The 15,048-nt window shown below is 38.9% G+C and overlaps 2 protein-coding genes across 2 annotated transcripts; one reads left to right on the plus strand and one right to left on the minus strand.

Annotated features, from left to right (window-relative positions):
- Positions 1-2,143: 2,143 nt before the first annotated feature.
- LOC129725178 (uncharacterized) lies at positions 2,144-2,660 on the minus strand. The gene has a single exon (XM_055680691.1). The coding sequence runs from the start codon at positions 2,633-2,635 to the stop codon at positions 2,219-2,221; it is 417 nt and encodes a 138-aa protein (XP_055536666.1). The 5' UTR covers positions 2,636-2,660; the 3' UTR covers positions 2,144-2,218.
- A 10,622-nt stretch (positions 2,661-13,282) lies between these two features.
- On the plus strand, positions 13,283-14,568 carry LOC129724456 (protein lin-37 homolog). Its single transcript, XM_055679386.1, has 2 exons — positions 13,283-13,427; positions 13,484-14,568. The coding sequence occupies exons 1-2, from the start codon at positions 13,400-13,402 to the stop codon at positions 14,083-14,085; spliced, it is 630 nt and encodes a 209-aa protein (XP_055535361.1). The 5' UTR covers positions 13,283-13,399; the 3' UTR covers positions 14,086-14,568.
- The last annotated feature ends 480 nt before the right edge of the window (positions 14,569-15,048 follow it).

The following is a 15,048-nucleotide window of genomic DNA, read 5'->3' on the forward strand; positions in this document are numbered from 1 at the left end:
ATTAACCAAAGTAGTTTTCTCATTTTTTCGCTACTCTCAATCATTTGGACATAAAAATATCCTTTTTGAAAGACCTCATGTCACTAGTGGGACGGTTTCAGCGAGAATTGCTCAGCTCTGAAGTGTTGGGAGGGTTCATGTCCTTTGGCACCACCTGGCCGTTGTTTGCGCTTATACCACTCCATGTGTGTGGAAATTTGTGTGTGTGTGTGAAACTTATTTCTTCGGACCTGCATACAAGCTTTCAAGCAAGCCTTCATGTGGGTAACAAATGACGCTCCTTTTGATTATCACTTTCTATGTATGAAGCACAATTTCAGAAGTAACAAAAAGATCACTTTTAAACTACCTCCCGCATATGTACTATACTTATCTTTAGCAGCATCGTTTAAGTGTTCACTTCCACTATCACACGTCATTACGTAGTCCCAATTACACCATTAAAATTAGTTTTTCTACGAGCCGACACAGGATTGACTCTGCACTTTCAAGTTCAGTGTTGCCGAACTCTTGTTTGCGGTTTACCGCTCCATGGTTTTCTCTCGTGATGAAAATGTTGCCCTTCAAACCACAGGAACAGATGGCCTGCCACACGAAATATTTCTTTGCAAACTTCGACAGTTTAATGTGTTTGAAAACCTCTGCCATCTCTCCATCTTCACATACAGCTCTCGCAATCGTTATCTGGTTGACTTCATGAACAATCTTTGAATTTTTTGGTGAAAATTTTTAACGGAAAGTATCTTGTCAGCATATTTTTACACAAAATGGAAAAACACCAAAATCGCTTCCAATTTAAAACTTGAAACAAATCCAATTGAGGCATCAAGTTATCGACCAACTTGTTTACTCTTTTTATGAGCAAACTTTTCGAAAGATAGACTGATAACACATAGGTATTGATAAGAATTCAATTTTTGCAATTAAGCAGTTTGGTTTTTGCCTTGGGCATTTGACTAGTCATTAGTTACTCAGGGTAACATATTTAATTTAAACTAATAAATCTGAAGACTTAAAAAACACCTTGAAAAAGAACACCATTGATTAGCACATATTACCATTCTCAAAAAATTATAATATTTTTTAAAATAAAAAATCATCATGTCTTAGTCATGTCAATATTCATTCAACTAAAATGGTCATCAATACTATCAATTTCTACTGAATTTTAAAATATAATGATTTTTCAAACGCATTTCCCAATAATCTAGGTCAATACTTAGGCGTTATTTTATTTTATACTGGTGGCAATATCAGACTTCTTAAAACACTTAAAAATTGTTCCCTGCTTCGAATTATTTATGTGCAAAAAATCCGAACACAACGGTACCCTTGTTGTTGGGTGGGGAAAGGTTTTCCCGACACAATTTGACTTGGTCTACGAACAAAAAAAATCAATTTACGTTTATCGGCCAGTAAAATTAAACGATTATTTTCATTCGAAAAAGCTTCCAGACAAGACAAGGCAATCCGCATGGCTTCCAGGTTGAAGTGGTTGAAGCCCGTAGCTGCTTTGGCACGATGGGGTTATATTTACATTTCGAGGCATCGCCATCCGAGACGCGCTCCAGCAGATAATCAGATGGTGCTCGAATTTATAAACTGGCAATAATGGCGACAATCTGTTTCTACTTCATATGAACTCATTCGAGAAGCGTCACGTGCAAGAATGTTGCGATTGTTCTGCGATCGGAAAAATAGGACGTGAAACGCAGTCAACATACAAATTTGTGAACTTTGGAGAAAAAATTGAGTTTCGTGGCAAGCCTTTTGATTCATGCTGTATTGGTGTTTCCCATCTCCGGCAGCTCTCACTGTAAAAGAAGGTCAAAACAAAAGCGAATGTTGAAATTATCTCACATTGCACATTAGAACGAATCCAACTCGTATTCTGCAGAATAGATTCCCACAATGGGATGAGAAAACAAATGTTAGTTTACATATTAGAACAATCAAGACGAATTGATTTTCAATTTTTCACCATACTACTCTGCAGGCGAAAGTTGTGACTGTTCGAATTTGCATGTATTTAGAACATGTTGAGAAGTCCAGCCTTGCCTTAGACTGATCTGGCTGAAGTTGACTGTCGTTCAATTTCTTTTTTCGAAGAGACGTGATAGGAATACACACCGTTTTTGTGGAGCATATATTTTTTCAGCTTTGAATAGATATAAAATAAGAATCTAAATTGACTCGTTCTTTGTCGAACACTAATAATTTAATCTCGTGGTGCAATTGCCATGTAGCAGAAAACTTCCCCGTCCGGATTCTGGTGAACCGAAATGGTTGCAGTGTCGTCACCGGATCGATGCAGGACAACCGGCGCTAGGGGTCCGGTCGGCGGCAGGAAGGGACACTTGCTGCTGAGCGAGTTTCCTAGCGCTTCAGCCAGCGGGACAAGTGGTTGCTTGGGGGGATAACTTTTGAAGGGATCCACAAAGTAGATTGGGGTTGACGACAGCAGAAGCTTCAGATATTCCAGATATTCTTCAACCAATCTGGGATGCGTGTTTTTCTCTGCGTGGGTTTCCGTCAATTTTCGTATCCATTCGGTAACACGGACTCGGTCCGTTGGGGCGGCTATTTTCGAGGCCAGAAACATCACCTCGATTAGGGACTCGTTGAAGGAAGGCATCGTGGCTTGATTACTCGTTCGATTGTCAGATATCATAGGTTTCTAGGATTGTTACAATTCTTTTAGTATAAGTACGAGAGCCGAACCCGACCGAATAAAACATAAACATGTTAGCTAAGGTCTAAAAACTGGGTTTTGACTATAATTTAAAATTTTTGGGATATTTGACCCTGAAATAACTGTGCAATAGAAGCCAAAAATTCTGGTTTTCTTAAAAAAATATATAACTCATCCAAATATCACCCGATTTCCCTTAAACTATTTTCATTTGATTCGGAATTGAATATTTTTTCAAAATTCTAGTGTATTTGTGGTATTTTTCTTACAAAAATAGACGGTAAATTTCAAATTAATTTGAAAAAATGCTTGAAAAAGTTTTAAGATCAGATTTAAACTCAAATAACTCATCATGTTTTGTTGATATTAGTACAAACCTGTATATATTTTAAAAGCTCTATTTGTCTTCTTTCTAAAACTGCTAAAATATTGAAAACCGGTTGATATATGACTGAGTTAAAAAAATACATGCGCTGAGCTCCAAAAAACCGTATTTTGACCATAACTCCAGATTTTGAGGGTGTTTGGAAAATTTCTAGTATGAGCGAATGTTACACTCAACAAGACCTACATCCTACACTAGTGTAGGGACTTCCCTACCAGGACTTGTGGTCACTTAGAAATAAAACATACACTTAGTACACGGAACTACTTCACTGGATGTAGATGATGAAGGAAATGAAGGAAGTGATTGATTTTATTAAACTATAATTTTTCGTAAATAATACCCTATGGGTAACTCAGAGCGAGAGGCTCTCAGGCTACCGTTTATCTTTCTGATCTATTCTAGCCTATAATTTTCGTTACCCTGTTTCATTTTCGAACTTATTTTTAGTACATACATTCGACTATTTGCTGAGAACATTAGGGTGCGTGCGAGAGCGCGTATTTACTCAGAACCGCGCGCAACCGTGAGCGCCTGAGGGCAACCGTGAGTAACGCTGTGCCACCGGCTACGGTTCTGTTTATAGTTAAATTAGAAAGTTATACATATTGTGGCATGATCGGTTAGGATGTTTGGGTTTCGTGAGCCACCGGTCCACAATGGTCGGAAAATTAAGATTTACGACCAAAATTATATTTTCGTTGTCAAATTGTTAGTTTTCTACTGTAGATGATTTTGTCATATGAGAGAGTATTGTAATGACAAGGAGCTGTCCATAAACCACGTGAATTTAGGCATATCTTAGTTTTTTTTTGAACCAATAAAAAACTCGTCACTGTATACAAACAAATAATTATACTAATTTTACGTATTCTCAATGTGTTCTGGACCAAACTGGTGTAACATACGAAGAAATTCGTTGCTAAATCACCCGAAAATTCAAGATATATAGAAAAAATGAAAAACTTTTAATCGCCTTTTTCTACAAAAACGCAAATTTTCCGTAAACTTTTAACATTGGATCTTGAAGGGCACAAACAGGGCTCTCAGGCACACTATCAGGAGCTGTGCTTACACGTGCTTACATTTGATGTTTTTGTAGGTCAAAAATAAGAAAATTCCGAATATTTTCTACGTAGCCTGCGGCAGACTCTGCAGGGTTGAAATCAAATTTTCTTTCGGTTTTGTAAGCAAATATAATAAGCTCTCAATTGTGTGCAAACATACCTTAACAGGTTTTGTAGGATTTTATATATTCCAAAATGTTCAGGAAAACTGTTTTTATCTCATTTTTGAAAGAAGTAACTTTGGAGGCGTTTTTCAACATGAACCGATTTATATATCAAGATTTCATTGATAAATTATGAAAATATAGATCAAAAACTACAAAATCATGCACTCAAAACTTCCTAAATATGAAATTCGCATTTTGGTATTTTGGCCACTTCTCTTTATGGAGACCGTCTATGTGCAATGTATCAGAAAAGATATTTTTAGCAATTTTTCGAATAGAATAGAAAAGAAATAAAGAAGCGACCATTATGGATTTAGATTTTAATGATAACATTAATACCCCCCCCCCCTTCCCCCTTCCACTCTCTCAAAATGTTCCCATCCCTTAAATATTATCTTTCGCCTCTTTTCTTTTCTTTCAAATTTTCGTTCAATTCATCCAGTTCATCATTGAACCACTCAAGTGGATCAGAATCTTGAAACGTCCCGGAATAATCGATGTCATTGGTATCCTTTTCGGTCGTCAGGAGTAATTCTTAAGCACGATGTGGAAGCATTTTGTATTTTTTTTTTAAGAAGTTTCTCTTCCAAATAAACACTGGAAATAACCGGGTCACTGGAGGCCAAAAGACGGTTGAACACATCTTCCAAATTGATAACCCGTGACGTTTGACGCGAGTGTCTTGACCGATATTCATGTAATATTTTTCTCTTTGCTTCTGCCGCTTCTTCAGACATCTGGCTCACTGGCAATGGCATTCTTTTGAAAATGTCTATACCAGTGGTATGAAAATGACTGCAGGACAATGACAGCAAATTTTTAACTGATCCGGCTCTCATTGTATTGTACAGCTCTCTCTGTTTCCCATACGTTCGGTGAACAGTCCGACAGCAACTGACGACAGCACACATGCAACTCCATACGGGCTGTTAATTTTCATCTCCTTATGTCTGTTGGTTATTTCAATCTGTCGTAAATGACAGCCTATAATCTTCCGACATCCTTCAGCACGAATCCGAGCGGGATGTCAGGTGATTATGATACACGACAGTAAGGCCGATGAAAGAATGAAAGAGAGATGGTGCGAAGCACGTTTTTTCTTACGTGGGGAATAATATCAACAATGGAAACGGTTTGCTTTGTATTCAATATGCCACCGGCCTGTGAAAAAAGAGAAACGAAAAAATGCGAGTCGATGACAGCCGCAGCCGATCAGCAGACTGTCACACTGAGCAAACTAGGCTGTCATGTCCGAAAGAACAAAATACATGCGCAAGAATGAACTGTCGTACGCAACACAAGACAGTTTCTTTGTCTTGTTTAAGCTGTAGCTGTATGTGAGCTCTCATGAACAGCTCATGCATGAGGCTGTTAGAGTGAAAAGAGAGAAAAGTCGTCAGTATAATGTCGCTCTCCAGTCATTCTCCTAAGCTTGGTCTATACCCTGCAACAAGATTTTGGGTAGCGTAGGTGTCTTAGGTTGCCATTTGTATTTTTTTACATAGATTTCCGCTGTTTCATGACACAACCTTCTAAATTTATCAATGTCAATCGGTAATTGACATGCTGGGGATACCAGAATAGTATGAAAATTGATTATCAGATTTTCATCCACTTCAAGTTTTTTGCTTTTGTATACCGTTGCTAATATCAACCATTTTTTTTTTCGAACAATATGAAAAAATATTTTTTCTACTAAAGTGTCGAATAGTCATACTAATTATACATTTTTCCACCATATTTTTGAATCAAATTGCAATGTCATACGTTGATAAGTCTCCATAAAACTCCAAAAAGTTACATAAAAAATGAAAAATTTTCAATCATCTTTTTCTACGAAAACGCAAATTTTACTCGAACTTTCACATATGTTTTTCAACAACATATACAGTGATCACCCGATTATATCACCCCTTTGATAATGTTTGGGGTGATAAAATAGGGAAAGTGATTAAATCGGAATTTTGTTTTTATTAATATTTTGTTATGAAAGAAAGTGAACCAATAATTTAATGCGTAAAATCAGCGATTTAAATTACTACAAAAAATCTAATCATTTAAACAAGCAGTTCTATCTATCTGTCTGTCTCTCTGATCCTTATAGACGTGGAAACTACTTTACCAATCGGCGTGGAAATTTGTATGTAGAGGTTTTTGAGGCCGGAAAAGGTTATTAGAGTAGCTCGAGACCTCTCCCTCTTCTTAAAGGGAGGGCTCCCATACAAATATAACCCAAAATTCTGCGTAACTTGAAAGTGAAACATAACTTTCACTAATAGTTCGTAGGTTAGCTACTAGTGTTTGCATGCAGGTATGAAGTTGTCCTGTTTGTGTCAAACATATCTCAAGCAGCTTAAAAAATTAATTTCTCGTCGATTTCAGATATTTTCTAAGCTAACGGAAGAGGGATCAGAGATGACCCTCAATGTGTAGACGTGGTTTACTGATAGCCCTTTCACAAAATATTTCTTCAATACATTTCAAAACACATGATAATTGAGACTTTTTTTTCTTTTTCTTCATTCACCCGCAAGTAGAAAACAAAAGAAAAAAATCTATGACGTAGTTGAAACAGCACTGATGTATTTAAAAACAAAAAATAATCGAAGAAGCTGTCTACAGACTTAAAAAAACGAAAGTCTACAGGCTTAAAAAAACATCGCATTTGTTTACGGTGCTAAAAATTGTCTATTTTTTGCGGGTTATATTGTTCGCAAACTGCCTAGGCGTTTATCTAAACGGCAACATTGTGATTCTTGTCGGTTTGCGCGATTTGAAGTGCCTTGCTAAATCAATCCAAGTGAGTTTTGCTGATTTTTATTTTTGGTGAAAGTGCAGTGCATTGTTTGTACCATCGCTTCTCGTATTACCGTCACGCTCAATTCTTTCGATCGAAGCGACGTCTGGCGGCCGTATTCGATAACCCAACATAGCCCGGACACACACCTTATATTGACCATGGATTCAAACTGCTGCCAGTGCTCTAAGCCGGTCAAAACAATTGAGGTGATTCAATGTAACGGTTTTTGTCATCAATCTGTGCATTTAAAATGCGTTGGTCTGAAAAGGCCTCATGTCGACTTTGTGAATGAGCAAAATAATATTCTGTGGTTTTGTGACCACTGTATCGCCCAATTGGAGTACATAAAGCAAAATCCCATAAAAACAACACAGGACGTTGTAGCTGTTGTTTCGGATGCTCTTCGCGAGTCACTGGGTGAATTGAAGACTGAGCTTCAGGAAACCAAAGAACTTACTAAGACATTAGTCGACAAACGTCAGTTTAATGATTCCGCTGCTGTGGGACGCTCTCGCACTGCTTGGCCAAGCATTAAGCGCACTCGTGATACGACACCTAAATCTCGCCCCGATCTTAAGCTTGTTGGTGGAACGAAATCGATTGACTTGGGAAGCACATCAGTCGAAACTGTTGCAAAACCAACTGAAAAATTCTGGGTTTATTTATCCAGAATTGCTCGTCATGTCACTGAAGACGATATTTCCGAGCTCGTTAAAAAATGCTTGGAAACTACACAGCCTGTCGATGCTCGGAAACTTGTGCGTAAGGATGCTGATATGATCAGTATGCTTTCATCTCGTTTAAAGTTGGAGTAGAAAAGGAGTTGAAGGACAAAGCACTCGACCCGTCTGTATGGCCAAAAGGAATTTTCTTCAGGGAATTTGAGAATTCGAGAGCTGAGCGGGATTTTTGGGGGCCTGCAATAATTCCACGGACCGAAATTGGGACACCTTGGATGATTTCAACGCAACATTAAACACCTACCAAGAATTACCGACAACGGAACGCACGTCATTTCGCATAATGGAAGCCCCTGAGCCACCAGACGCAGTCGACAATTACCGTTCGTCTTCGTCCTCAGCAGCCTGTTCCGGCCCTCCAAGTCGTTCCGTTCCTGCGTTCGGAGTTGGTGAGGGGGCTATCCAACTTGCGCGCTCAGGCAAGTATAATTTAATCAGAGCTTCTTCGTGTCCTAAATTCCGTTCCGTTTGCAGTGCTGTTTCATACTTCTACTCTCGGCTCTCGGCAACCGATGAAGGGACTATGCAATTTGGAAACCATTATGGAAACCCCCGAGCCCTCCACGAGCCACTGTCGAGCCGATGCAGCCAGCGATCATCAGCCGTCCCGGTCCAGTGGGTGGGTGTGGTGAAGGGGTTCTCCAATCCGCTATAAACGGCAAGTACCCGCTTAGTTCGAACTCTTCAACCGCTGATAAAATTCCCGCTTCTAGGACTGCTCAACAACGGGAATCTTCGTGCGAATCACCTCTACTTTTCTACTACCAAAACGTGCGTGGTCTACGAAGCAAAGTAACAGAGTTTGCACTGGAAGTGTCTGATGTGTTATTTGACTGCATCATTCTAACTGAGTCTTGGCCAGATTCACAAATTCCCTCTGTCCAATTATTTGGCCCTGATTATACGGTTTATCGGACTGACCGATGCTCGAGGAATAGCACAAAGACAAGGGGCGGCGGAGTTATCATCGCTGTTCGGCGGTCTTTGTCATCCGAATTGCTAGTTGAAGCTTCAGATGAATCACTCGAGCAGCTGTGGGTTTCAATCATTAATGGCGAGTCGAATTTTGTAATCGGTGCTATTTACATCCCACCTAATTTGCGGAATGAAGTGGATATTATTGACCGACATGTCGCATCAGTTGATAAAGCTGTTAACTCGATGGATATAAACAACGCTTATTAGACGGCATGGCTTTTTTACAGTATGCACCAGATTAATTCTGTCTGTAACCCGAATGGTAGGTTTCTGGATCTGATCTTCGCTAAGTTGTATGTTTTGTCTGCATGTTCGGTCACCAGTGCTCCCGTTTCCCTCTGCAATATTTATGTCCATCACCCACCAATAATGGTTACCGTCAACAGACCAGTTGAAGCACAGTTCACAGATGAGTTCGACCCTAACAGTTTCGACTTTCGACGAAGAAACTATGATGCTATCAATTTAGCACTGAGGGATATCGACTGAACCTCGATCATCCACTCTACGGCCGTGGATGAAGCCGTGTCAGGATTTACTGATATAATCCAGGACCTTATACTTCGGCATGTTCCCAAAGTTCGTCCCCGTCCTAAACCTATCTGGGGAAACAGGCAACTTACAAGACTTAACCGCACTCGAAAATCTGCCTCGTGTGCCTATCAAAGGAATAGGAACCCTTATAATCGAATCCGTTTTGATCGCGCTAGCCGGTCTTACAAAGCCCTGAACAGAAGTCTGTATGCGGCTTTCGTACGTAAAACCGAATACAACCTACGTTTGAACCCGAAAAATTTCTGGAAGTTTGTTAATACGAAACGTAAGGAGGTAGGCTTACTATCCTCTATGTTTTTGCTCAACAGTGAAGCGTCCATGAACCATAACAAGTGCGACTTATTTGCTGAGCACTTTTCGAGCGAGTTCAATAGCGAATGCGCCAGCCCTTGCCTTGCCCCTGGTTCCTGGGGACGTTGACATGTTTTTAATTACTCCTGACGAAGTTGCTAACGCTACATGCAATCTGAAACAATCTTACTCCCCTGGACCTAGCGAACCTATACATTGGAGAAATGACAAGACACTCACCGTTAAGGCAACTGTCAGCATCAAAACGGATAACGGCGATGCAAAATGATACAACTCGCCCGTTTTGATGTTGACAGTTGCCTTAACGGTGAGTGACTTGTCATTTCTCTAATGTATAGGTTCGCTACCTGGACCAGATGGCACTTCTGTTCTTTTGAAAAAATGCATTGTTAATTTGAAATCACCGCTAGCTGCATTTTTGAATCTTTCGTTGCAAAATCATCAATTTTCCCGCAGCTGGAAGGAATCGTTTATGTTCCCGGTTTTAAAGAAAGGCGACAAACGAAATTTTGAACATTACCGTGGAATTTCTTGCTTTTGTGCTTGCTCGAAAGTTTTCGAATCTATTGTTCATAATCATCTTATGTTCAGCGTGAAAAGTTATATTTCAACTGCGCAGCACGGGTTTTATGCTGGCAGATCTGTATCAACGAACTTATTGGAGTTTACTTCATTTTGTCTTCGTGGCATGGAGCAAAGTCTTCAAATCGATGCCATCTACACGGATTTGAAAGCTGCTTTGGATCGTGTGGATCATGGGCTACTTTGTGCCAAATGTTACAAGCTCGGAGTTGCTGCTGGGTTGGTTGAATGGTTGAACCCATATCTACGCCATCGTAAGATTGCTGTAAAGTTGGGTACATCGCAATCCACTTGGTTCAATAACCGGTGTGCTTCAAGGAAGCATACTGGGGCCACTGCTATTTTCGCTGTTCATCAATGATGTCACTAAGATTTTACCACCTGGCACACGAGTGCTTTACGCAGATGATACCAAGATATTTTACCTTATCGAAACACTTGAGGATTGTTACAGGCTTCAAGCGCTTATCGATTTGTTCAATGACTGGCGTACTCGCAACTCCATGTTGATAAGCGTTCCAAAGTGTACCGTGATCAGCTTCCAGCGTAAAAAACAGCCCTTGTTGTATAATTATTCTATTAATGGAACAATTCTACATCGAAGCGAAGTTGTCACTGACCTAGGAATCATATTAGACACGCAAATGACATTCAGACAGCATTATTCGTCGATTATAAATAAAGCCAATCGTCAACTTGGCATGATTTGTAGGATCCGAAAAGATTTTGTAGACCCAGGCACTTTCCGCACACTCTACTGCTCTTTGGTACGACCGATTCTGGAAACTGCATGTGTGGTATGGGATTCGTATTATGATTATTGGATCCTGCGAATTGAGCGCATTCAAAAGCATTTCATACGAAGGATTTGCCGCGCATTGCCCTGGAGTAACCCTGATCATTTGCCGCCCTACGAAAGCCTCTGTTTATTGGTTGGTATCACACCTCTTGAACAACGTCGCAAAGATATCATGGCCAGAACAGCACACAAAATTTTGACAAGTAGTTATGGCTGCCCTGCTATTATGACTATGCTACAGCTGCACTGCCCTCTCCACCCTGTTCGTCGAATGGCTTTAACCTATAATTTAAACGATAATTTTAATTTTTAATGTTTATCCATTATTTTATATTGTTAGTGTTGTCCTATTGTATGATGTTTCTACTTGAATTGTAATTGGTGCTAAGTATTTGTTCTAAAAAGATGCTGGGTTTTTGCGCCGGCCTGAAACCGCCTCTCGTGCGTTTCGTGGCGGCTTTTCCCAGCCACATACACATATATCATAGTATTACTTCATTAAGACTACAAGTCGGATGAACTGAAAATAAATAATAATAATAATATTAATAATTATATGGCAAAAAGCTTGTTTATTTTAATAGATAAAAGTTGTCGAATGTTACCCATCGTTACATAGGGGGGAAGGGGGTCTAAAATCTAGATTTTTAGCCTTACGTAATTTGTGTACGACGCCTTTTTGTAATGAGGGAGTTTCATTATTGAAAATTTTCAATCATCTTATTTTATCAAAACGCAAAATTTCCGTAAAGATTCTTGAAAGGCACAAGTCGGGCTCTCAGACACATTATCAGGTGCTGTGCTTACACGTGCTTACATTTATTGTTTTGGATGGTCAAAATTAGGAAAATTGAGCATATTTTCAATGTGGCCTGCGACTGACTCTGTAGGGTTGAAATTCATTACTTTTTCTGTTTTAGGAAACTAATTTAATAAGCTTTCAATTATATATGAACATACCATGGTAGCTTTATTAGATTTTTATGTATTCCAAAATATTCAAAAGAAACTATTTTTCTCCGTTTCTGAAATAGGTAACTTTTCTAACATGAACCGTTTTTTGTATCAAGTTTTTAGGAATTATGGAAATATAGATAAAATACTAAAAAAATATGTGCGCAGAACATCCTGAATATTAAATTCACATTTTGGTAATTTTGGCCACTCTTTTAAATAGGGGCCGTCTTATGTGCGGTCGGTCGATGGCTCGTAACTCTGATGCTAAGTTATTATTCTGAACGATAATGTGGATGTTTTGTTTTGTTCGGTTTGGTTCATGATAAAAATGCCTTGCTATTGTTGTTTCCGGCCAACGATTCATAATAAGGATGCTCTAGAATGCTATGCACGGTGTTTCCTGCGTGTTAAGTAAACTCTGCGGCAAGCAGAGAGTTTATGTTGAAATTGTTTTGTTTTTCGTTCAAACTGCTTTTATCTACGGTATTGAGTAACCTCGGCAGCGAACTATGGTTCTAGCCTGAATTCTTATGCCAACGTGACGAAACATTGGGTAATTTTTGCGGGGTGTTGCGTTACACTAGGTCATTTCAGAAGTTTTAAATCGCTGTAGCACAGTGTAATATATGATGAGGTTCAAATATGGAATCTGACACCATTTTTAAATCAAAGATTCTTATTCCCGACTTTCGGTTTCTGCAAAGGTATGTAGAACAAATACCTACTCAAAAAATGTGCTGTACGATGATTTGAGTAATTTGACCAGAGATGCAATATAACCTAACGAATCGAATGGTGTGCTCAGATCTTTTGTTGCATATATTTACGATAATGGTTTGGGCGAGCACCTTGATACGTCTCTAGAGGCTATTGAAAGATTAAAATTTATAAAAGACACAACATAAGGCATCACTTAAATAGTTGAAATTAGATCTAAGGAAACTATAAAAATTACTTCATATTTGATATGAATTGCTGCCACCGCTTCAAAAGGATGGGTCATACCAAATCGTCCAAACCAAAATTAAATCAATGAATCATTGACTTCTTTTGAAATCTGAATTCGATTATTTAAATAAATTAATGTTAAATATTGTATCAATCATTATTTTATATTACTGTAAACTAGAAAACCATACTGTTCCTAAAGATCTATAATTTTTTATCTAACATTGGTCCAATCCATGATACATCACCCTGCATTTCTGTGTATCAATGCTAAGCGTAACGTATTGTTTACCACACAAACAAACAATCAACAACAGATAGTTTTGCGTTGTTGCTTTTTGCATTGTTTATTCCAACTGTTCTCGCTGTGCAGTGTGGATCGTATCGTTATTGTTGAGTCGAACAGTACAGTACAACATGTCGCAGCAAAGCAACACTGGAAGACGTAAGTCTAGGCTACCTACGTGGACAAAATTAATCAAATCTATCTCTCAACACTAGAAAGCTTGCTCAAGGTGAATCACTACACGATGCCACCTACGCCACCGGATCCTTCCGTACCACTGCGCGGTCGTCCACCGAAACGCAGCAAACCAATGGAATATGTACCGACAGGAATTCGATCCCAATGTTCGCCTTCTTTCATCATGAAACTGTTCGATCGAAGTGTGGATTTGGCCAGGTTTGAGGCAGACTGTCCACTCTACCCGGTGTGCCGAGCGTGGATGCGAAATCAACCGCGGGCACGGATAAACTTGCAACCGGCTTGTGTCAATCCGGCACCTCGACGGGACTCAATGCGGGAGGATACTGTGGACCGCTATAGGCGAGGTGAAATAAATGAAATCATTTCAATGCCCAAGCAGAATGAAAATGACTTAAAGCCGTTCGTCCTGGAGAAAGCATTCCCTGAAGGTGAGGCATCGTTTCAATTAGACAAATGTAAAACACCTCTGGAAGGGAATCAGTTGCTCCAGCAGCACAAGAAACGATGGACCGACATTCGTCGCAGGTGGCAGAGCCACCGATGCGAATATCTGAAGAGGAATCAACTCAGCTACGATCTGCTTGATGCAATCGCTATGAAACAAGGTCGAAATTGATATCGCATTGATATGAATCTAAAACTCATTTGAATGAAATTGTGCTTTGAAGCGCGAAGCAAAATAAGAAATACTATTCTTTGCGCTCGCTGTCTTTACTAATGGAGTCGGGGATTTAATATCAATTTCGATAGTCCTATTCATCATGCATTCTACGAAATTGTTTTGGTAGGATATTCGATTCAGAATGTTCTCATAAACTTGTCAAGATATTTTCTTCATTTCGGAATAACGAATAAAATTCCATCAGGTGATTTTGTCCTGGATTGTGTTTTTGAAGTAGGTGCGAGTAAATTGAAAGAACTGATTTAGGTTTATTTTCCGGAAAGAGCGACAAACGGGAAACATTCATCATTACGATTTGTAATAATAATTACCGATTATGTTACACTATTATTATTTTTAGTTTAGTTGTTTAGGCAATAATTTTGAGTTGGGATAAATATTTTTAACTAGTTTTTAGGATTGATTATTGAGTTTATTGACACTTGAAAATGTCAATAGCAATATTAAAAATCATTTAATAGCTCAATTTTCGGCATCATCATAATTCAGAAATTTAGAAAAATTGCGCTAAGAATAATTAAAAAGTTATTACCATTTGACTTATTGAGAAAAAAAAAGAAAGAGAAGGTCAAAAAAGAAAAAAACATCAATCTAATTTTGCAAATAAACTTTGCCAGGATTAAATTTCCGTTCAATACAGAAACAATGTACACGGCTGCACGCGGTTTCGGTACAATTTAGCTGAAAACCCGTTCACCTTCTCCATATTCCATTTGAATTGTTTTTTTCTGGCAGAGAATAAACCTGTGTTATACTTTCCTATGCAGCCATGTGAAACCACCGTCCAGCCAGCCGAAAGGTGCGAATTAAGTTAATTTCCTCCGAAACTGTTCCACATAAATCAGCGGCAGCTTGCAGCCGCAAACTTTTGCATTTCCGCTGTTGTTCAAGATTTAC

The sequence above is a fragment of the Wyeomyia smithii genome, chromosome 2 (genome assembly GCF_029784165.1).
Source record: "Wyeomyia smithii strain HCP4-BCI-WySm-NY-G18 chromosome 2, ASM2978416v1, whole genome shotgun sequence".
NCBI classification, from domain to species: domain Eukaryota; kingdom Metazoa; phylum Arthropoda; class Insecta; order Diptera; family Culicidae; genus Wyeomyia; species Wyeomyia smithii.

Bases quoted from the DNA above. Each gene is read 5' to 3' on its own strand.
- LOC129725178 (XM_055680691.1), bottom strand. From the start codon at position 2,635: ATGCCTTCCTTCAACGAGTCCCTAATCGAGGTGATGTTTCTGGCCTCG.
- LOC129724456 (XM_055679386.1), top strand. From the start codon at position 13,400: ATGTCGCAGCAAAGCAACACTGGAAGAC. The intron at 13,428-13,483 runs GTAAGTCTAGGC...TCTCAACACTAG, and splicing joins GCAAAGCAACACTGGAAGAC to AAAGCTTGCTCAAGGTGAAT.